This window comes from Pimephales promelas, chromosome 1 (genome assembly GCF_988280905.1).
Source record: "Pimephales promelas chromosome 1, fPimPro1.hap1.1, whole genome shotgun sequence".
In the NCBI taxonomy this organism is placed as follows: domain Eukaryota; kingdom Metazoa; phylum Chordata; class Actinopteri; order Cypriniformes; family Leuciscidae; genus Pimephales; species Pimephales promelas.
In genome coordinates this window covers 30,529,539-30,553,262 of record NC_142769.1, presented here as the reverse complement: position 1 = coordinate 30,553,262, position 23,724 = coordinate 30,529,539, and the positions used below count along the sequence as shown (strand labels likewise).

Below are 23,724 nucleotides of genomic sequence, written 5' to 3'. Positions count from 1 at the left end.
AGCCATCCGATGTAGAATGAGCTGCGTAAACATGAAGTCTTTCTGAGATGTTTCTCTGGGTTTCAGTGTTGCATGTGAAAGAAGGATGTTCACACAGTGACAGCGTCGGGTTAATTGTTAGCTGCTGAGATGCCACCCAGATTGTGTGTATAATTCCTGCTGTTATAGCTTGAAGAGTCAGATCTGAATTTGAGATAAGAAGGAAACTATCTAAAGGTAAGGAATCCTGTGAAGAGTACTGCACTGTTGATACAATGTATTTGTACAGTTTTTAGATCACTTACCTTCCTACTTTCAAATCACTGATAAAAACTCACTTTTTTAAAACTGATTTTAATGTTTAGCTTAGTCCAGTGTGTTTTTTAGTGCATTTATTTGATATTGTTCCTGCTGGTTTTGTGATTTTTCTTTTTCTACTGAATCTAAAGTGTCTTTGAGTACTCAGAAAAGCGCTTTCAAATAAAATGTATTATTATTATTATTATTATTATTATTAAAGGTACCTGCCATTGGCTTGTCCATGGAATTATTATTATATTATTAATGTTGCTTTTGGAGGAAGTAGATCAATGTGTCATTCAGTCATGATATTTTCACTTTACTTAAAGTCTATTAGGAACTGTTAATTCTGATTTATTTTTTTAATTTAAGGTTAACTCGTGTTGATCATTTTAAAGATTGGCAATAGGAAGAGATGCTGTTTGTCTCATTTATAGCCAAATAGCAGCTATATTAAAAGTCATTTTGGATGTTTGTGTGGGTTGTTTGTATTGGTCTGTATTAATGTTGCGGTATGTGGAGGCTAGGAGTTGTTGAAACACTGGGATTAGTTACATAGTAACATAGTAAGTTAGAGCTGTGCTGTCATTTGTGTACAAAGGAAAACTTTGGACACAGTTACAATTAACATTGCCAAGAAAATTGCCAGGAAAAGTGAGAAAAGTACTTTTTTTTAATAACACAGCAAGCTTAATGCCTGACTCCCTTTGAAACTAGAGATACATCTCAGCAGCTTTTGAAGTCGACAAATGAAAAGGGGAGAGAGTAGAGGCGAGTACATCAATTAGAGAAGCTCTTCTTGACTGAAATGTATTTCTAAAGGAGATCATGGAGCTTAAACAGCTTCAAGGAGGTGATTTACAGGCCTGTATTTATTTAAGAAATGGCCTGTAGTACTGAGTTGCATTGGCAGTGCTTTTGATCCGAGACGGTTCTGTGTTCTGGTCAATCCTTGGCTTCACACTGTCACACACTCTTTCCAACCAAACCATATCAAGTGTCTCTTTCAAAGGAGTATTGTGTTGGTCAGAGCCTGCTCACCTCTAGCCAGTCACTCTCCTCCTTCTTGTCACGTGTTTGCTTCAATCACGGTCAGCCAGGAGAATAACTGAACATTGAAGGTTCCACCCACTTTTGTTGGTTATTAAACACAATGAATTTGCAAATGGATCAAAACTTTTCTGCTGGAAAAACTGAAAGCATTGCAGGTTTGTCTTTCGCCTCACGCCTCGAGTTAAACATGGTTTTCATGTGACGATGGAATTGGTGGCACAGAAAGTAAGCTTGAGTTCACCTAAAGTTTGTCTTTGCTAACTGCACCTGAAAAATGTTCACTCGGAAAAAGATATTTAATGCATTATAATTTTTGTTGCAATATTGTGACTTTTCGAGTAAATATTTTCTACATGATGATGTGATATGTTTGGCAGAAAAGGAAACTTCTTAACTGAAGTTTACACTGTAAATCCTCATGTTAAGTGAGAGTATTTATAGGGTTGCATAATGGACCATCAAGATAATGGCAGCATGGATGGTCTTTTTGACTTTTGATGGTACTTTTCAGTAGATTTAGTATCAGTAGCTGCTTGTGGACATCAGCCTGACTGTCTTAAGTGTAGATGAGAATGCAATATTTCCTTATCTGTGTAGAATGAGAAAGCAAATGCTTTAAAATTAGCAAAGGTCTTTTGATGACTTTATTTGCACAAAATGTATTTGACTATCTAATGCATAAATAAATGGACCTTTAAGAGAAGTTTAATCATAAACTTATCAAAAATAAATAATGTATGTGAATTCTTCTGCTGAGTTTACAGCAGTATTTTAGTATTTTTTTCTTCTTCTTTTTTGCAGCCAATTCTAGTCTTTGCTTCTTGACTATAGTATAAACTGAATCTTTGACTATTGTACTGCAGTTGCTAGGAGACAAAATTGAAGTGCAAGTGGAGCAGATGTTATGTGTATGAATAAAAAGATCTGTCAGAGAGCCCATAACACGTTGACGCTCATTCACCTGCATTAGCAACACTTAAAGCATTCTAATGTCTTTAAACATTAACTTGGCCTTTAGGATGCTTGAAGTAATCTGAACTACACTACCAAGAACAAGACATCAGAACAACAGGAATGAAAGTGCAAAATTCCCTAGATCCAGACTTCCCTAGATTTCTATCTGTCTTTTAGTTCACATTTCATAATTTTTGTTCTTTTTACTATTAGCCTATTTTAAATTGATCACCGTAATTATGTTTATAAGAAAGAGTTTATTAGTTTTTGTATGTATTTATTCAGGCTGACTGCACAAAGTTAAAACTGAACTGTTGACCCTGTGAAGGATGGATGAGGATCTAAAAAAAGTGGACACTCACAATGGGAGCGTTCCAGAGGCTTTGAAAACTAAAAAGCACGAGCAGCCAAAAGCAGCAGTTCTGCGTCAAGATGTGAGTATGAGAGAATGAGGCACATTACACTAAAGAATGTGAAGAATGTTCAATGATCAATGGTTTCCACCCAGAGTCGAGTTGATGCGATGCGTGAGTAAGTTTGTGAACTGTGGGTTAACCTGGCAGTGCCTGTCACCATCACTACAGTGTAATCTCTTCCTGTCCTGGCACCTGTCCGAGCATTCTTTTGTAGCTCTCATTAATGACACGTTTGATTATTTATATGTAAAACTGCATACATAAGGACATGGAAGGTCTGTTAATATGAATTGCTTTAAGTAGTTATTGCAACCCTTGTTCTTCATGACCTTATATTCAGAGAAAACAATCAGGCAATATAAAGCGAAATCTAAAGTGGAGTGATATCATTTAGATCATTGTACATTTATTGGTAAAATGTCTATGAGCATAAACAATCGTGTCCAGCAGATCAGATAAAGTAATAAATCTCTAAAATCAGCTGATATCCCCTGTGCTATCAAATCAAATTTTATTATCACTTTAGCTTAATTGCATTATCAGTTAAAACAATCCCTAACCATTTAACCGTACACCTGTCTGAACGCCTCAGGTGGGTCTTGTAAGTGGCATCTGTCTGATAGTGGGAACAATGATCGGCTCCGGGATCTTCATTTCTCCCAAAGCGGTGCTGGAGGGAACTGGAGCTGTGGGTCCGTGTCTGTGTGTGTGGGCGGCGTGCGGATTACTGGCTACACTGGGTCAGTATCCACACAAAAAAAGACATCATCTATGAGGTTGCACAAAAGCTTTGAATTACCCCTTATAACAAAGATTATTGGGCGAGATTACACATGATCACCTCATGTATCGTGTCATTACGTATAATCACCTCATCTATCATGTCATATTTGTTTTTGCTGTTTGATAATCTCGCCATATACCATGAATGCAAAATACAAGCTTTTTTATAGTGTATAACATAATTTAAAAGTCTAAAGGTTGCTGCTTTATTAATTTGTTTATTAATTATTAAACGCTTAATGATAAGGCTCAGTTTGTTAATGCATTAAGTAGTATAAACTAACAAAGAACAGTGTTTTGTAAGAATCAAGGTTATATAATGTTAATTTACATATTACTTAATTTTTGTTCATACTACATACTGTAAATGCATAGTAAAAGTAATTTCTGACAAATTAGCTAAATGTTAAAAATGTATGTTGTAAAATGTTACTCTTTTAATTTGCTCTATTGGTCGCAGCTGTTGTCTTACCGCATTCTGTGTTACAAACACGTAATTCTAAACTAAATTTATTTTATCCAGCACTTTCTGCTGAGATTATAGTTGGGCAAAGTCAAGGAGGTTAATCAGATATGTTCACTCACTCAGAAACCCTCAGTCAGTCTTTTTAAGTCACATACTGTTCAGGAAAATTCCCAAGACACAGAAATCCTCTTTAGTTTAATACTGATTCTGCCTGCAGAAGACCTTTTTAGTAATGGACTCATTGACCTCAACTTGAACACTGAGAAACTGAACCATGTGCATGTGTGTGCAGGGGCCCTCTGCTATGCCGAGCTTGGCACAATGATCGTGAAGTCTGGTGGTGAGTATCCATACCTGATGGAGGGCTTTGGGCCAGTCCCGGCATACCTATATTCCTGGACCACCGTCATCGTGTTAAAGCCTTCGTCATTTGCCATCATTGCCCTGAGTTGTGCCGAGTACGCCTCCACTCCATTTTACCCAGGATGCGCTCCTCCTCAAGTGGTTACCAAATGCCTGGCTGCAGCTTGTATCTGTATGTACAAGTCTAGGCCCCGTTTATATTCCAATGACATTATTTTGGTCTAACCCTCTCTTTGTTCTCTCGTCAGTAATAATTACACTCATCAACTGTCTGAGTGTGAAGCTGGCCTCCAGAGTGCAGAACTTTTTCACAGCAGCCAAACTCTTGATTATTGTCGTTATCGTGGTTTCAGGCATCGTTCTGTTGGCTCAAGGTACCTCTCTATACCCCGAGAACAATCAAACCTGCTTTTATCCGACCGCATATCTCAGATCTGCCAGATCTGTTTTTGTGACTCCTATCTTATATGATATCAGTTTTTATTGACTGGCTTATGTGACATTGAAAAGGACATCAGCATCTTATTATTCAATTGAAGGGACTGAGTTCAAAAACATTTTGATAACAGATAAAGAAATTATATTTTTTGATTATGTTATGAAAGATGACTCATTGTAGACTATGCCCAGGGATTTGTGTACATTTGTGTTTAGATAAGTAGACCTCTGTAAATGTTCAATGAAAGATCAATAAAAAGTGTCTTTTTATTGTGTTGTAATTGTTTTTTAGGCAACACACAGAATCTTAGAGACCCATTTGCAGGGGGAACAACATCATTTGGAGCAATTGGCCTTGCATTTTACAATGGTCTCTGGGCTTATGACGGATGGTAAAGTAATGAGGAGCTCATATAATGTTGCACATGTGGCATATGATGCTAATGTTAATCAGCAGTGTACACCTTTTTAAGACTTTTAATAAGCTAGATTCAAAGAATCAACGTTCTAGTGTGCCATTCACACCGTCTAATGATAAAGGGAAGTATCATTAAATAATGAAAGGGGAAAGTGAATGCTTATCAAACCTTAAATCCAGTAGGACTTGGTTTTAGTTGCATGGACTTTCACCAGATCATTCTTTATCCGTGGCTTTTTCATTCTGAGAGAAGCGTGCAAGACCAGAAATCAGCTATGGCAATTCATGTCAAAGTTTTCTTTTCTTTTTTTTTTTCATAGGAATCAGCTTAACTTCATAACAGAGGAGCTGAAAAATCCATACAAGTGAGACTAAAATGTTCTAAATTAAAATTCCAATTGTTTTTATAAACCATGTGCAATCTGTAATATTACAGTATTGTTAGCTGCAATATTATCTGCAAAATGACAATGCAGTATATCTGCAATCTTACATTGTTAGCAATGAAGGTCTTATTGTGTTATTGAAAATGTCTTGTGTTTTTGTTTATATACTGTACAAAAATCTTAGGCATGTTCATATTTTCACACACCAAAAATGGTTTTAAGCAAGTTATCTTTTGCTGTGTAAGTAGGGTATATATTAGTTTACATTTCCAAACATTTATTTTGCCATTAATTTTAATAATCCAGTAAGATTTGTGTATGCACAATAGTCGGTATGATCCACACACCATCTGATCTCACCATCATCGAGTCAGTCTGTGATGCATGAAGAAACAGAGAAAAACTGAGACTAAATTCAGAAGAACTGCAGTGTTTGAATAAGAAATGTTTGTAATTGTAAACTGATATATCCAACTTGCACACTACAGAAAAATATAAAAATAACTGTCTTAAAACCCTTTTTGTGGTGAAGTGGTGAAATGTGCCAAAGACTTTTGCACAGTACAGTTATATAGTATATATATATAGTACAATATATAGTATTATTATCATGATGGTGTTATTGTATTATTAAAAATGTCTTGTTTGTGTTCTTATTTTCACATTTTATAGATAGGTTTGTTTATGATTGATTATTATTCTTTTTTTTTCTTTTTCTTTTTTTTTACAGAAACCTTCCCCTGGCTATTATAATTGGGATTCCCCTGGTTACTGTGTGCTATATATTTGTCAACATAGCATATTTTACTGTCATGACCCCTGTTGAACTTTTACAGTCTTCTGCTGTTGCTGTGGTGAGTGTGTATTGTAGTCATACTGTAGTTCCCACTACCACCTGGAAATATCAGGGAATTTTAATTTTTATTTTTTCCAGTTCTCTATAAAAAATAAGTACTTTTCCTAGTTCTAAAATGTTCAACCCAGTCAGTTAATAAATGAATTTGCAATGATCTTTGAGTTGTAATTTAATCATTGGTTTCTCCACAGACCTTTGGTGACAGAGTGCTCTACCCATTATCATGGGTTGTGCCTCTGTTTGTGGTTTTTTCCACTTTTGGAGCAGCAAATGGGAGCTGTTTCACTGCAGGAAGGTTAGGAACTTCAGTTGTTTTATAGAAATTTGCACACAGAATTAAGTGCATGCTGAAAATCGCTTTTTTTGGGGGCCTGTCTGTTTGTACCTGTTAGGTTGACGTATGTGGCAGGACGGGAGGGTCACATGGTTAGGATCTTGTCGTACATCAGTGTGAAACGTTTCACGCCTTCTCCAGCTCTCATGTTTAATGTAAGTCTCAATTCCATCCTCAACAATTTTTGGACAAGGCTTATCACTATTTTTGCCTTATTACATCAACCATGACAACTGTTCTAAACACATGAACATTATATTTGATTTGTGATAAAGTATTTGTTCTTGTTTGTGATCTGCAGGGCATCCTGTCAATCATCTACATCATTCCAGCAGACATAAACACTCTCATCAACTACTTCAGTTTTGCTCAGTGGGCTTTCTATGGGCTCACATGCCTTGTGCTCATTGTTATGCGATTCACTAGAAAGGAGCTTCATAGACCTGTCAAGGTTAGAGCACATTATGCATGCATGGTGACACAACATAATGTGACTGAATAAAAAAATGTGCAGATGTTATTATCCAAAGCAACTTTAAAATTATGAACATCCTAAGCTATTTGTCATAAGACCCAACAATAAACACAAAGGCGACTTTCAAGAGTGAGCTGGAGTGGAAGCTAAAACAAGTAAAAATCTGAGAATCTTTTTTCATATGTTTATCATAGCAAGTGCCTTTGTTTATGAATTCATTTGCAAAAGAGGTGTGACTTCTGGATTGGTTCTCTTATGAGAGGTTCTCTTGCTACGGGAAAGATTAATCTTTTCTGAGATTTTGAAGTCAAAAAAATGTCCTAATTTTTGTATCCATTGTCAACGCAGTGCAGCAGCTCCAGACCATGAGCGGGCTATCTAGCGAGCTCATTGGTTGCTCTGCAGCAAACTGCTTCAGCCTATAGACGAACTCTTTTTTTTTTGCGATGAACCCGTGTCCAATGAGAGGCGCTCGCGCCGTCATTGCATCAGGAAGGGCATGACCAGCGTGTGTAAAAGTGCGGTTCGCAGGCTGCTTCTCTGATTTTTCATCTCTTCAGTGAAGCTCTTTGCATCTCTGAACAGAAGAAGCCACGTCACCATCGCGTTTTTATAGGTTTTTTTTGTATTTGCATTCGTCTTCATCAGGTTGCAGCGCGGTGAGCTCTCTCGGCCACCGTAATGACGGCTCGCTTATCAGCACAGTGCATGCGCCGTGTTCAGCGACTAGCCGCCTCTTTTCAGATGAACAGCCTCATATCTTTGAAAACTTTTCAGAGAATGTTGGGTTACATGGCTTCAGCCGCAGCATTTCTCCAGCTGGGATTACTGGGCATGTGCCCGCTTCAACATTGGCTAAACACCCGTGCGACTCACCGGGCTTGGGCCACAGGCCACCAGGCCGATCAGAGTGACTCAGTCCTGTATCTCAGCTCTGCAGCCCTGGACAGTGGCTGAATGGTATCAGCGGGGAGTGACTATGGGAGCCGTATCTCGCTGAAAAGTCACCTCGACAGGGCGTGGTCTGCGATGGCTCACCGGCCTTTGGTCAGCTCAGCAAAAGCTCCTTCACATAAATTGTCTGGAAATGATAGTGGTCGAGTACGTGCTCACGTGCCTCCTCCCACATCTGATAGCGAAGGCGGCGCCAATCTCCTCTGCCCAGTTAGAGCACTGAGATTGTATACTGCACGCGCTGTTCATTTCATTCGGAAGGCGCACTAAAGGTCTCGGTGCTTCGAAACAGACACTGTCTAGATGGATAGTGGACGCTATTGCTGCTGCATACGCGTCAAAAGACCTGCCATGCCTCTCACTCCACTAGAGGCATGGCCTTGTCGTGGGCATGGTCCAGCGGGATTTCCATTCACGACATATGTGTGGCAGCAGGATGGGCTTCTCCCTCCACCTTTGTCAGATTTTACAATCTGGAAGTGCCCGCCCTCCAGGCTAAATTACCAGCAGTCTAGTAAATTACAGCTCTCCTGGTGAGCTGCACTAACGGGATACATTCCACACAGACCGGCACCGCCACTCTGTTTTCTTCCCCATTATGTGCTTATGTATTACACACACACTGGCCCGCACTCTGCCGGCCTCATATATACATATTCCCACTTATAAGGGAATACATTTTAATATTTATAATTTTGTCTGTATTTTATATTGCCCATATATAGTTTCTATTCTCGAATGCTTTAGATATTTAAGCTCAATGGCATGGACTGAATCAATCAAATATTGTAAAATGACTATATTACCCAACGTGAAAATGTTTGCCTTTTGTTCCTCTCAGGTTCCGATTGTTGTTCCTGCTTTGGTGGTGATTGTGTCCTGTTACCTAGTTCTCGCTCCCATCATAGACAAGCCTGAGTGGGAGTACCTGTACTGCACGGCGTTCATAGTCAGCGGTCTTCTATTATATGTACCCCTTATTTACTACAAATTCAACTGGACTCGCCACATCATGAGTAAGAAGCTGGAAATTAATTGCACATTTGAATATATAACAGTGCACAAAATGTATGCTTGTCTTTACCATGTCTTGAAATTAACAATAGTTATGTTTTCTGAATAATATTTCACTTTTAAGGCTGTTTTTAGTGGATGTTCACCAGAAACATTGAAATGCTTATTTCTTAAACTTGACCTGTTGATGCTCACAGGGCCACTCACTATGCACCTCCAGCTGCTACTGCAAGTCGTTCCATCCGAAAAGATTGAGTGAAAGATGTCAAACTTGAGAAAAGACAGACATAACAGCCTGCAATGGACAACAGATTGATCCGTGGAAATGTGGATAAAGGATCCTTAAAGGGAACACAGCTGTTTTTTTTCCAATATGAGACCAGACCAACAGTTTCCAATGTAAGACCATCTATTGTTTAATGGACTGCAGGCCTTTCCCAGGGCACATGGATTTGTTTTTACTTCAAAGAATAACGTATCTTTTCCATGAACGTCTGTACATTATGACAACTTCCAGTTTATCTAACTTATTTTATAATTAAAATGCAAGTTTGTTGTACAGGATAACAATGATATTTTCCACCTTTACTGAACTCAAATGTATTAATTGTGTTAATATATTGACTCAGACTCATTTAATCACATTAGAAGAATTGTAGTAATTTAAGTCTTTAAGTAGCCAATATTATAATTGTTGTTACTAGAAAAAATAATACAACAATGGGATTCTAGTAAAAATCCCATTCGTTTCCTCCACAGGTAAATTGATTTTTAACTATAACTTTTAAAGACAGACCTACTGTAAGCTATGAAGATGTTTGTTTGTTTTGGCCTATTTTAATATGCACATATATTTTAACTGTTCACGGTTTGTTTTCAATTCAGTGTCTATTAAAGTTTTACATTACTCTGCAATCATTTTTACCTGCCAGACATGTTAATTGATAAACTGGTAACTGCACTCTAAAAAATGCTGTGTTGTTTCAACCCAAATTTGGTCAAAATATGGACAAACCCAAATGTTGGGTTAAAAATATAATTTAAAATTTGAACCCAACTTCAACTTTCACTTTCAACTGTAATTTTTTTAATTACATTTTTAACCCAACATTTGGGCTTGACCCAAATTTGGGTTAAAACAACCCAGAATCGTTTAGAGTGTTATTTTTTTCAGCGCTTATCGGGATTGGCTTAACATGGATTTTATAGGTATTGTTGGACTTGGTAGCAATCATAAATCGATTATACCTGTGCCTGAAGTATAATAGAAATGTCCTGATTTGAATGTGGCAAGGAAAAGCAAGATTTCTTCCCTTGCTGTAGATGGCACTCAATCACAGATTAAATAGATTATTATTTTTTCTGCGCTGTCCTGTCCTTTACGCCATTGTTGACCGATGTCGAAAGTTTCCGGATAAGTACGTTATAGCTGTGATCATGTAAGCAGTGAGCAAGATGAACACGGCGCTGAAACACTGGAGAGAGGCGGCGACGGTGATCCTGGCGGCCGGGCTGAGACGCACTCCGACTGCGGACTCTCTTAAAGCAGGTCTAGGAAAAGTCACTGATATTGCACACAAATCTGCCTTCGACTATCAAGTGCTGCTGCTGAAACGGAGCGGTCGCAGCGGGTATATGCCCAATGCCTACGTGTTTCCCGGGGGGCTGGTGGAATCGTCTGACTTCTCCAGCGAGTGGCAGGAGATCTTTAAAGCCTTTACCGAAGCGCCCAACTACGGCATCGGAGTTGTGAAGCAGCCGCCGGCGAGCAGGCCACCCATTTTCGCCACTGACAGATCTCAGCTGGGATCTCCGATACCGGGAGATGTGGCTTTCAGGATCTGTGCGGTGAAAGAGACGTTTGAGGAGTCAGGTGTGCTCCTGGCGGTTCCCAAACACGAGGAAAGCGGGATTCGCGTGCACACGGATGATAACAGTGACAGCCAGCCAACACTGACCAGATTGACCGGACTGTGGAGTAAAGACGTGCTGTCTAAGTGGAGATCTCAGGTTATTGATAACCCGGCGAATTTTATCAAGATGTGTCGGGAGTTGCTAGCCTGACTTCATCAGGCTTCATCAGTTGCTAGTCTGAAACTCCTCTGAAGGGCTTTGATTATGAGGTGGTCTTAACCGAACCAGGAAAAAAAACAACCTTTGCACTCAATTGGATAGTCGGTAAACCTACAATCAGAGCAACGCAGTAAGTCAACTCCTTTGCATAGCGCAGTTTTCAACTATAGAACTTACTTATTTTAAAGTTAAATAACGAGTGTTGCTTCTTTTACTTACTCCTCCATGAGTGCGACCAAAGGAGAAACCACAACGACCACAGGCTTTTCATTACGTCCCATCTTCTTAGCGACCATCAGAGCCAGCTGATAAGTTACACTTTTGCCGAATCATGTAACAAGGACGGCAAAATATCTTTCCTATCGACAAATGTCTTGATTGCAGTTTTCTGTTCGTCTATTGAAATGAATGCGCTGTCGATTTATTTTACAACAGACGTGACAGCATATACATCTCAATTCTCCAGCTGCAGTCAGGGAAACCAGTTAAGCGCTCTTTGATAACGTGATGATTACGTCCTTGCAGATCATCTGTCCATCATCGTATAAAGCCCGCCCTGGCAATCTGATTGGCCCGTTCATTTTTTGACTGATCATAATTTCTCCTCAATGGATCGAGTCCAGACCGAACTTCCCGACCAAAAAAATGTTGTGGGCGGAGTTCGGGCTGGCATCCGGGCTAAGGAGTTGCAGTGTCTGCCCCCAACATCTGGGCTTTGCATGAATGGGGGAACTGGTTGACACCCATAGGCGTTTACGGCAAACAGAGGTGGTACGACACTGCACTTTACATCTGCTGCCTACACGAGATTCCATAGCACTACATGCTTCACGACCAGAAGGAAATCGTTCATTTTAAGGTGCGTTTTGAACAAGGGGGTAATCCATCAGCCGGAAGTTGAAGCTGCCTCCGGGGGCCGCCATTGTAGCAGGTTACCTGCTGTTAGCATCCCATTGACTCCCATTCATTTTGGCGTCACTTTGACAGTGAATAACTTTACATCTGAGGCGTCCAAAAGACTCTAGTATTTATCGATTTTTTATTTCTAAAGAAACACGACAATGTATAAAAGGCTCCATTACTTTGTATGTTACGTTATGGCCACGTAGAAGCCGTTCTTGTACAAATAGGCTAAAAATTGCGTCATAAACACTCGACTGTCCGTCGCACCGTAGAGAAGTTACCGACAGGCTCGCAGGCAAACTTTTACTGTCTAAAGTCACCCCATGGCATAAATAGAAGCAAAATGACAAAATAATTAATCAGAATACTTACCAAAAGTTGCTCCAGGTTGCGCTTCGCCGTCTCTGTGCACGATTAAAATGTGTCTTGGCACAGCAGCTAGCTACTCAAAGATTTACAACTGTCAGACAGTTTGCTCGTGAGTCAAGCTCAGTTTGAGCGAGCTATGTCGTCAAGCTCAGTTTGAGCCTGCGCAGAACGCTTGGCTATCAGGAAGTGAGTTCTCATGTTGAGCTTCAACCATAGGCTTCAACTCTCTCCGTTGAAATCAACGGGGTCGCTGTGTCCATTTCTTTTACTGTCTATGGTTTTGAATCGTAAGTTGGTATGGTAGAATGGTAGAGATACCTTAATGCATTTTAAAATTGTATTTGGCAGACACTCAATCGCTGAGCGTGTATTTCATCAGTTCATGCATTCGTGACCAATTAGTTGAAAAGACCAATTTGCTCGTTAATATTAATGTATTTTCTGCAGCGTCCACCCATGGCCTGATCAATAATTTATAAGTTAAGCGTTCATTCGCCAGCAATGCTGCGCCCACTTTTTTTTTTTTTTTTTTAATTTTTTTTTTTTTTTTATTATTGCAAATGAAAACAACAGTATACAAAGTATACAAAGCATACAACATTAATATTACCCTTGCCAGGGGGTATCACATACATTCAAACAAATTGTAAGTAATACAAATATTTCTCGTTTTCATAGCCTTTTTGTTCAAAGAACCACTAATTAATTTTATATATGATAACATATCACAATAAAAATGTTTAAATGCCGGTTTTTGTTTTATATATTTGCATTTGTGGATATAGAATTTAGCTTGCACAATTAGTAAATTTATAATAAAAAACATATCTTCTTTACTTTGTTTTCTAAAAAAACAAAACACAACATTTTCCCACTTCAATGTAAAGTCCTTGTAAAGTTCTTTCATAATAAAGCTGCAGAAGTCCTTCCAGAAGGTTGTGGAGTGTGTGCAGATCCAAAAAAGGTGCTGGGTGGTCTCAGGGTGATTTCCGCAAAAAGAACAGTTCACATCAATGTCCCTTTTGAATTTCGTCATATAGTGGTTAGCAGGGTAGTACTTATGGGTAATTTTGAAAGAAATTTCCTTGACTTTGTTAGTAATAAAAAACTTATTGGGAATTGTCCATACTTTTTTCCAGTTAATATCATTGACATGCTGCGCCCACTTTACGCCATTTAGCAACTGTCCAAAACGTCACGGAACATAATTAATATTCATAAACCAGGGCATATTAGGTAATTCGGTCTCGCCCAGATGAGAAGAACTACTCTTGTCTGTTGGGAAATAACACAACTGCCTTGTATCTCAGTGGTCCACTCCCTCAGAAGTGCTGCGCAGCTACAAATCAAAGGAAATCTGGATAGCTCCACCTCAGTAGGCTACTACGACCTTGGACGCATGTGCTATTTCCCAGCTCTCGGAGATCTCCATCGCTTTGCCTGGCAGAGGTCTTTAGAAGGATGTGAGCAGTGGCTGCCTATTTACCTGGTGTCACCTGACTGCCATGCAAGTCTTTCACCAGGTAATTGTCACATAATAATTATTTTTAGCTGTCTGGTAAATGTTGCTTTTTGATGGATAAGAGTGCTGTGACAGTTAGGAACTTATTTGTACAAAACTGAACCCTTTTTCCCCCTGGACCATCAAGATAATGGCAGCATGGATGGTCTTTTTGACTTTTGATGGTACTTTTCAGTAGATTTAGTATCAGTAGCTGCTTGTGGACATCAGCCTGACTGTCTTAAGTGTAGATGAGAATGCAATATTTCCTTATCTGTGTAGAATGAGAAAGCAAATGCTGTAAAATGGGCAAAGGTCTTTTGATGACTTTATTTGCACAAAATATATTTGACTATCTAATGCATAAATAAATGACCTTTAAGAGAAGTTTAATCATAAACTTATCATAAATAAATAATGTATGGAATGAAAGTGCTATATTGCCTAGATTCAGACTTCCTAGAGTTCTATCTGTCTTTTAGTTCAGGCTTCGTAATTTTTGTTATTTTTATTTATTAGTTAACATTATTAGGGCCCAAGCCCTGAAAGGGCGAAGTTTTCCTCAGGATTATTTCTTTTTCTTCTTCTTCTTCTTCTTCTTCTTCTTCTTCTTACGTATTATTATTATTCTGCTAACTTTTGGTTACTTTTGGGGCCCTTAATTATTATTATTTTAAATTGATCACCGTAATTTATGTTTATAAGAAAGAGTATATAATAGTTTTTGTATGTATTTATTCAGGCTGACTCCACAAAGTTAAAACTGAACTGTTGACCCTGTGAAGGATGGATGAGGATCTAAAAAAAGTGGACACTCACAATGGGAGCGTTCCAGAGGCTTTGAAAACTAAAAAGCACGAGCAGCCAAAAGCAGCAGTTCTGCGTCAAGATGTGAGTATGAGAGAATGAATGAGGCACATTACACTAAAGAATGTGAAGAATGTTCAATGATCAATGGTTTCCACCCAGAGTCGAGTCGATGCGATGCGTGAGTAAGTGTGTGAACTGTGGGTTAACCTGGCAGTGCCTGTCACCATCACTACAGTGTAATCTCTTCCTGTCCTGGCACCTGTCCGAGCATTCTTTTGTAGCTCTCATTAATGACACGTTTGATTATTTATATGTAAAACTGCATACATAAGGACATGGAAGGTCTGTTAATATGAATTGCTTTAAGTAGTTATTGCAACCCTTGTTCTTCATGACCTTATATTCAGAGAAAACAATCAGGCAATATAAAGCGAAATCTAAAGTGGAGTGATATCATTTAGATCATTGTACATTTATTGGTAAAATGTCTATGAGCATAAACAATCGTGTCCAGCAGATCAGATAAAGTAATAAATCTCTAAAATCAGCTGATATCCCCTGTGCTATCAAATCAAATTTTATTATCACTTTAGCTTAATTGCATTATCAGTTAAAACAATCCCTAACCATTTAACCGTACGCCTGTCTGAACGCCTCAGGTGGGTCTTGTAAGTGGCATCTGTCTGATAGTGGGAACAATGATCGGCTCCGGGATCTTCATTTCTCCCAAACCGGTGCTGGAGGGAACTGGAGCTGTGGGTCCGTGTCTGTGTGTGTGGGCGGCGTGCGGATTACTGGCTACACTGGGTCAGTATCCACACAAAAAAAGACATCATCTATGAGGTTGCACAAAAGCCGTGAATTACCCCTTATAACAAAGATTAATGGGTGAGATTATGCAAAATACAAGCTTTTTTATAGTGTATAACATAATTTAAAAGTCTAAAGGTTGCTGCTTTATTAATTTGTTTATTAATTATTAAACGCTTAATGATAAGGCTCAGTTTGTTAATGCATTAAGTAGTATAAACTAACAAAGAACAGTGTTTTGTAAGAATCAAGGTTATATAATGTTAATTTACATATTACTTAATTTTTGTTCATACTACATACTGTAAATGCATAGTAAAAGTAATTTCTGACAAATTAGCTAAATGTTAAATATTTATGTTGTAAAATGTCACTCTTTTAATTTGCTCCATTGGTCGCAGCTGTTGTCTTACCGCATTCTGTGTTACAAATATGTAATTCTAAACTAAATCTATTTTATCCAGCACTTTCTGCTGAGATTATAGTTGGGCAAAGTCAAGGAGGTTAATCAGATATGTTCACTCACTCAGAAACCCTCAGTCAGTCTTTTTAAGTCACATACTGTTCAGGAAAATTCCCAAGACACAGAAATCCTCTTTAGTTTAATACTGATTCTGCCTGCAGAAGACCTTTTTAGTAATGGACTCATTGACCTCAACTTGAACACTGAGAAACTGAACCATGTGCATGTGTGTGCAGGGGCCCTCTGCTATGCCGAGCTTGGCACAATGATCGTGAAGTCTGGTGGTGAGTATCCATACCTGATGGAGGGCTTTGGGCCAGTCCCGGCATACCTATATTCCTGGACCACCGTCATCGTGTTAAAGCCTTCGTCATTTGCCATCATTGCCCTGAGTTGTGCCGAGTACGCCTCCACTCCATTTTACCCAGGATGCGCTCCTCCTCAAGTGGTTACCAAATGCCTGGCTGCAGCTTGTATCTGTATGTACAAGTCTAGGCCCCGTTTATATTCCAATGACATTATTTTGGTCTAACCCTCTCTTTGTTCTCTCGTCAGTAATAATTACACTCATCAACTGTCTGAGTGTGAAGCTGGCCTCCAGAGTGCAGAACTTTTTCACAGCAGCCAAACTCTTGATTATTGTCGTTATCGTGGTTTCAGGCATCGTTCTGTTGGCTCAAGGTACCTCTCTATACCCCGAGAACAATCAAACCTGCTTTTATCCGACCGCATATCTCAGATCTGCCAGATCTGTTTTTGTGACTCCTATCTTATATGATATCAGTTTTTATTGACTGGCTTATGTGACATTGAAAAGGACATCAGCATCTTATTATTTAATTGAAGGGACTGAGTTCAAAAACATTTTGATAACAGATAAAGAAATTATATTTTTTGATTATGTTATGAAAGATGACTCATTGTAGACTATGCCCAGGGATTTGTGTACATTTGTGTTTAGATAAGTAGACCTCTGTAAATGTTCAATGAAAGATCAATAAAAAGTGTCTTTTTATTGTGTTGTAATTGTTTTTTAGGCAACACACAGAATCTTAGAGACCCATTTGCAGGGGGAACAACATCATTTGGAGCAATTGGCCTTGCATTTTACAATGGTCTCTGGGCTTATGACGGATGGTAAAGTAATGAGGAGCTCATATAATGTTGCACATGTGGCATATGATGCTAATGTTAATCAGCAGTGTACACCTTTTTAAGACTTTTAATAAGCTAGATTCAAAGAATCAACGTTCTAGTGTGCCATTCACACCGTCTAATGATAAAGGGAAGTATCATTAAATAATGAAAAGGGAAAGTGAATGCTTATCAAACCTTAAATCCAGCAGGACTTGGTTTTAGTTGCATGGACTTTCACCAGATCATTCTTTATCCGTGGCTTTTTCATTCTGAGAGAAGCGTGCAAGACCAGAAATCAGCTATGGCAATTCATGTCAAAGTTTGCTTTTCTTTTTTTTTTTTCATAGGAATCAGCTTAACTTCATAACAGAAGAGCTGAAAAATCCATACAAGTGAGACTAAAATGTTCTAAATTAAAATTCCAATTCTGTTTTTATAAACCATGTGCAATCTGTAATATTACAGTATTGTTAGCTGCAATATTATCTGCAAAATGACAATGCAGTATATCTGCAATCTTATTGTGTTATTGAAAACGTTTTTTTTAAATATATATATATATATATATATATATATATATATACACAGTGAGTACAGAAAGTATTCAGACCCCCTTAAATTGTTCACTCTTTGTTATTTTGCAGCCATTTGCTAAAGTCATTTCAAGTTTATTTTTTTCCCTCATTATTGTACACACAGCATCCCACATTGACAGAAAAAATCAGAATTGTTGACATTTTTGCACATTTATTAAAAAAGAAAAACTGAAATATCACATGGTCCTAAGTATTCAGACCCTTTGCTCAGTATTTAGTAGAAGCATCCTTTTGATCTAATACAGCCATGAGTCTTTTTGGGAAAGATGCAAGTTTTTCACATCTGGATTTGGGTATCCTCTGCCATTCCTCCTTGCAGATCCTCTCCAGTTCTGTCAGGTTGGATGGTAAACGTTGGTGGACAGCCATTTTCAGGTCTTTCCAGAGATGCTCAATTGGGTTTAAGTCAGGGCTCTGGCTGGGCCATTCAAGAACAGCCACGGAGTTGTTGTGAAGCCACTCCTTCGTTATTTTAGCGGTGTGCTTAGGCTCATTGTCATGTTGGAAGGTGAACCTTCGGCCCAGTCTGAGGTCCAGAGCACTCTGGAAAAGGTTTTCATCCAGGATATCCCTGTACTTGGCCGCATTCATCTTTCACTCGATTGCAACCAGTCTTCCTGTCCCTGCAGCTGAAAAACACCCACACAGCATGATGCTGCCACCACCATGCTTCACTGTTGGGACTGTATTGGACAGGTGATGAGCAGTGCCTGGTTTTCTCCACACATACCGCTTAGAATTAAGGCCCAAAAGTTCTATCTTGGTCTCATCAGACCAGAGGATCTGATTTATCACCATCTTGGAGTCCTCCAGGTTGTTTTTTTTTAGCAAACTTTAAATGAGGAGAGGCTTCCGTCGGGCCACTTTGCCATAAAGCCCCTGACTGGTGGATTGCTGCAGTGATGGTCGACTTACTACAACTTTCTCCCATCTCCCGACTGCATATCTGGAGCTCAGGCTCTTCTCCCCTGATAGCTCAGTTTGGCTGGACGGCCAGCTCTAGGAAGGGTTCTGGTCGTCCCAAACGTCTTCCATTTAAGGATTATGGAGGCCACTGTACTCTTAGGAACCTTAAGTGCAGCAGAATTTTTTTTGTAACCTTGGCCAGATCTGTGCCTTACCACAATTCTATCTCTGAGCTTTTCAGGCAGTTCCTTTGACCTCATGATTCTCATTTGCCCTGACATGTACTGTGAGCTGTAAGGTCTTACATAGACAGGTGTGTGGCTTTCCTAATCAAGTCCAATCAGCATAGACCATTTCACAAGATGTAAACAACACTGGTCCAGAAGCACTTCCTGTTTCAGTTTTTTAACACTACATATAAGCTGGGATAAAATACAACCAACAGAACATTTAAAACTGAATCAAAAAGTTAAACAAACATCTTTAAGATGTTTTCTTTACATGTCAAATAAAGAAAACTGAAACTGTTACAAACTGAAACAGGAAGTGTTTCTGGACCAGTGCTGTTTACATCTTGTGAAATGGTCTATAATAAAACACAACTGGACTCAAATAAAGGTGTAGAACCATCTCAAGGATGATCAGAAGAAATAGACAGCACCTGAGTTAAATATATGAGTGTCACAGCAAAGGGTCTGAATATTTAGGACCATGTGATATTTCAGTTTTTATTTTTTAATAAATGTGCAAAAATGTCAACAATTCTGTGTTTTTCTGTCAATGTGGGATGCTGTGTGTACAATAATGAGGGAAAAAAACAAACTTAAATGATTTCAGCAAATGGCTGAAAAATAACAAAGTGTGAAAAATTTAAGGGAGTACCCACTGTACATATATATATATATATATATATATATATATAGTACTGTACAAAAATTATTAGGCATGTTAATATATTCAGACACAAATGTGCGTTCATATGCGTCTGGTACATGAAGAAACAGAAAAAAAACTGAGACTAAATTCAGAAGAACTGCAGTGTTTGAAAGAAATGTTTCCAAATGTAAACTGATATCCTACTTGCACACTACAGAAAAATATAAAAATAACTGTCTTAAAACTTGTTTGGGGTGAAAATACTAATGTGCCTAAGACTTTTGCACAGTACAGTTTACTATATACAGTGTGTGTGTATATATATATATATTTATATATATATATATATATATATATATATATATATAGTATTATTATCATGAAGGTGTTATTGTATTATTAAACATGTCTTGTTTTTTGTGTTTTTATTTACTCATTTTATAGATAGGTTTGTTTATGATTATGATTATTATTTTTTACAGAAACCTTCCCCTGGCTATTGTAATTGGGATTCCCCTGGTTACTGTGTGCTATATATTTGTCAACATAGCATATTTCACTGTCATGACCCCTGTTGAACTTCTACAGTCTTCTGCTGTTGCTGTGGTGAGTGTGTATTGTAGTCATAGTTCCCACTACCATGGAAAACCTGGAAATATCAGGGAATTTTAAATCTGTTATTTCCACTTCTCTATTTCTATAGAAAATAAGTATTTTTCCTAGTTCTAAAATCTTCAACCCAGTCAGTTAATAAATGAATTTGCAATGATCTTTGAGTTGTATTTTAATCATTGGTTTCTACACAGACCTTTGGTGACAGAGTGCTCTACCCATTATCATGGGTTGTGCCTCTGTTTGTGGTTTTTTCCACTTTTGGAGCAGCAAATGGAGGCTGTTTCACTGCAGGAAGGTTAGGAACTTCAGTTGTTTTATAGAAATTTGCACACAGAATTAAGTGCATGCTGAAAATCGCTTTTTTTGGGGGGCCTGTCTGTTTGTGCCTGTTAGGTTGGCGTATGTGGCAGGACGGGAGGGTCACATGCTTAGGATCTTGTCGTACATCAGTGTGAAACGTTTCACGCCTTCTCCAGCTCTCATGTTTAATGTAAGTCTCAATTCCATCCTTAACACTTTTTGGACAAGGCTTATCACTATTTTTGCCTTATTACATCAACCATGACAACTGTTCTAAACACATGAACATTATATTTGATTTGTGATAAAGTATTTGTTGTTTGTGATTTTGCAGGGCATGCTGTCAATCATCTACATCATTCCAGCAGACATAAACACTCTCATCAACTACTTCAGTTTTGCTCAGTGGGCTTTCTATGGGCTCACATGCCTTGTGCTCATTGTTATGCGATTCACTAGAAAGGAGCTTCATAGACCTGTCAAGGTCAGAGCACATGCATGCATGGTGACACAACATAATGTGACTGAATAAAAAAATGTCAAAAATGTGCAGATGTTATTATCCAAAGCAACTTTAAAATTATGAACATCCTAAGCTATTTGTCATAAGACCCAACAATAAACACAAAGGTGACTTTCAAGAGTGAGCTGGAGTAGAAGCTAAAACAGAAGTGAAAATCTGAGAATCTTTTTCCATATGTTTATCATAGCAAGTGCCTTTGTTTGTGAATTCATTTGCATAAGAGGTGTGACTTCTGGATATAAGGGGTACCACTGTCATGTTTTTTTTGGGCCGAATTTTTGAGTTTCGATATCTCAGCTCTGGAAGGGGCTAGAGCCTCCATTTTTGCACTCAGGTCTAAGTCTCATGGCCCTCTATCAGAATCCAGAGTTTTGGGGAAGATTGGAGAAACTTAATTTTTGGCCCCAAAAAAAAAAAAAAACGTAAGGGGTACCACTGTCGTTTTTTTTTTTCGGGCCAAATTTTTGAGTTTCGATATCTCAGCTATGGAAGGGGCTAGAGCCTCCATTTTTGCACTCAGGTCTAAGTCTCATGGCCCTCTCTCAGAATCCAGAGTTTTGGGAAAATTGGAGAAACTTAATTTTTCACCCCAAAAAAAAAATGTAAGGGGTACCACTGTCGTTTTTTTTTCGGGCCGAATTTTTGAGTTTCGATATCTCAGCTCTGGAAGGGGCTAGAGCCTCCATTTTTGCACTCAGGTCTAAGTCTCATGGTCCTCTATCAGAATCCAGAGTTTGGGGAAGATTGGAGAAACTTAATTTTTCGCCCAAAAAAAAAAAACCGTAAGGGGTACCACTGTCGTTTTTTTTTTTCGGGCCAAATTTTTGAGTTTCGATATCTCAGCTATGGAAGGGGCTAGAGCCTCCATTTTTGCACTCAGGTCTAAGTCTCATGGCCCTCTCTCAGAATCCAGAGTTTTGGGAAGATTGGAGAAACTTAATTTTTCGCCCAAAAAAAACAAACGTAAGGGGTACCACTGTCGTTTTTTTTTCTGGCCGAATTTTTGAGTTTCGATATCTCAGCTCTGGAAGGGGCTAGAGCCTCCATTTTTGCACTCAGGTCTAAGTCTCATGGCCCTCTATCAGAATCCAGCGTTTTGGGAAGATTGGAGAAACCTAATTTTTCGCCCAAAAAAAAAAAAAACGTAAGGGGTACCACTGTCGTTTTTTTTTCTCGGGCCGAATTTTTGAGTTTCGATATCTCAGCTCTGGAAGGGGCTAGAGCCTCCATTTTTGCACTCAGGTCTAAGTCTCATGGCCCTCTATCAGAATCCAGAGTTTTGGGAAGATTGGAGAAACTTAATTTTTCGCCCAAAAAAAAAAAAACGTAAGGGGTACCACTGTCGTTTTTTTTTCGGGCCGAATTTTTGAGTTTCGATATCTCAGCTCTGGAAGGGGCTAGAGCCTCCATTTTTGCACTCAGGTCTAAGTCTCATGGCCCTCTATCAGAATCCAGAGTTTTGGGAAGATTGGAGAAACTTAATTTTTCGCCCAAAAAAAAAAAAAAAACGTAAGGGGTACCACTGTCTTTTTTTTTTTCGGGCCGAATTTTTGAGTTTCGATATCTCAGCTCTGGAAGGGGCTAGAGCCTCCATTTGTGCACTCAGGTCTAAGTCTCATGGCCCTCTATCAGAATCCAGAGTTTTGGAAAGATTGGAGAAACTTAATTTTTCGCCCAAAAAAAAAAAACGTAAGGGGTACCACTGTGGTTTTTTTTTCGGGCCGAATTTTTGAGTTTCCATATCTCAGCTCTGGAAGGGGCTAGAGCCTCCATTTTTGCACTCAGGTCTAAGTCTCGTGGCCCTCTATCAGAATCCAGGGTTTTGGGAAGATTGGAGAAACTTAATTTTTCGCCCAAAAAAAAAAAAACGTAAGAGGTACCACGGTCAGTTTTTTTTCTGGGCCGAATTTTTGAGTTTCGATATTTCAGCTCTGGAAGGGGTTAGAGCCTCCATTTTTGCACTCAGGTCTAAGTCTCATGGCCCTCTCTCAGAATCCAGAGTTTTGGGAAGATTGGAGAAACTTAATTTTTCACCCAAAAAAAAAAATGTAAGGGGTACCACTGTCGTTTTTTTTTCGGGCCGAATTTTTGAGTTTCGACATCTCAGCTCTGGAAGGGGCTAGAGCCTCCATTTTTGCACTCAGGTCTAAGTCTCATGGTCCTCTATCAGAATCCAGAGTTTTGGGAAGATTGGAGAAACTTAATTTTTCGCCCAAAAAAAAACAAACGTAAGGGGTACTTTTCTGGCCGAATTTTTGAGTTTCGATATCTCAGCTCTGGAAGGGGCTAGAGCCTCCATTTTTGCACTCAGCTCTAAGTCTCATGGCCCTCTATCAGAATCCAGCGTTTTGGGAAGATTGGAGAAACCTAATTTTTCGCCCATAAAAAAAAAACAAAAACGTAAGGGGTACCACTGTCGTTTTTTTTTTCGGGCCAAATTTTTGAGTTTCGATATCTCAGCTATGGAAGGGGCTAGAGCCTCCATTTTTGCACTCAGGTCTAAGTCTCATGGCCCTCTCTCAGAATCCAGAGTTTTGGGAAGATTGGAGAAACTTAATTTTTCGCCCAAAGAAAAACAAACGTAAGGGGTACCACTGTCGTTTTTTTTTCTGGCCGAATTTTTGAGTTTCGATATCTCAGCTCTGGAAGGGGC

General features: G+C 38.8%; 3 protein-coding genes across 5 annotated transcripts in view; all 3 read left to right on the top strand.

The window, feature by feature from the left end:
• The first annotated feature begins 120 nt into the window (after nucleotides 1-120).
• Nucleotides 121-10,104, top strand: LOC120468902 (b(0,+)-type amino acid transporter 1). Of its 3 annotated transcripts, none has more exons than XM_089129474.1 (13): nucleotides 121-216; nucleotides 2,572-2,720; nucleotides 3,295-3,442; nucleotides 4,244-4,486; nucleotides 4,563-4,688; nucleotides 5,045-5,144; nucleotides 5,491-5,535; nucleotides 6,287-6,410; nucleotides 6,604-6,707; nucleotides 6,805-6,901; nucleotides 7,048-7,197; nucleotides 9,017-9,191; nucleotides 9,387-10,104. In XM_089129474.1, the coding sequence occupies exons 2-13, from the start codon at nucleotides 2,616-2,618 to the stop codon at nucleotides 9,446-9,448; spliced, it is 1,479 nt and encodes a 492-aa protein (XP_088985600.1). In that variant the 5' UTR covers nucleotides 121-216; nucleotides 2,572-2,615; the 3' UTR covers nucleotides 9,449-10,104. The 3 variants fall into 3 exon arrangements, with proteins under 3 accessions (XP_088985600.1, XP_088985601.1, XP_088985599.1); XM_089129475.1 differs by lacking the exon at nucleotides 121-216 and adding an exon at nucleotides 1,409-1,487; XM_089129473.1 differs by lacking the exon at nucleotides 121-216 and adding an exon at nucleotides 1,448-1,557.
• A 106-nt stretch (nucleotides 10,105-10,210) lies between these two features.
• LOC120469590 (acyl-coenzyme A diphosphatase NUDT19) lies at nucleotides 10,211-14,322 on the top strand. Its single transcript, XM_089135226.1, is given in 5 exon segments — nucleotides 10,211-11,248; nucleotides 11,958-12,121; nucleotides 13,845-13,913; nucleotides 13,916-14,057; nucleotides 14,318-14,322. Coding segments are annotated over 5 exon segments (984 nt in total). The 5' UTR covers nucleotides 10,211-10,644.
• LOC120468930 (b(0,+)-type amino acid transporter 1) overlaps nucleotides 13,754-23,724 on the top strand; it is a 61,585-nt gene continuing 51,614 nt past the window's right edge. The window contains exons 1-11 of the mRNA XM_089129476.1: nucleotides 13,754-14,057; nucleotides 14,778-14,926; nucleotides 15,505-15,652; nucleotides 16,355-16,597; nucleotides 16,674-16,799; nucleotides 17,156-17,255; nucleotides 17,603-17,647; nucleotides 20,116-20,239; nucleotides 20,440-20,543; nucleotides 20,642-20,738; nucleotides 20,883-21,032. Coding sequence (XP_088985602.1) covers nucleotides 14,822-14,926; nucleotides 15,505-15,652; nucleotides 16,355-16,597; nucleotides 16,674-16,799; nucleotides 17,156-17,255; nucleotides 17,603-17,647; nucleotides 20,116-20,239; nucleotides 20,440-20,543; nucleotides 20,642-20,738; nucleotides 20,883-21,032 — 1,242 coding nt within the window. The 5' untranslated portion in view covers nucleotides 13,754-14,057; nucleotides 14,778-14,821. The remainder of the gene's footprint in view (nucleotides 14,058-14,777; nucleotides 14,927-15,504; nucleotides 15,653-16,354; nucleotides 16,598-16,673; nucleotides 16,800-17,155; nucleotides 17,256-17,602; nucleotides 17,648-20,115; nucleotides 20,240-20,439; nucleotides 20,544-20,641; nucleotides 20,739-20,882; nucleotides 21,033-23,724) is intronic.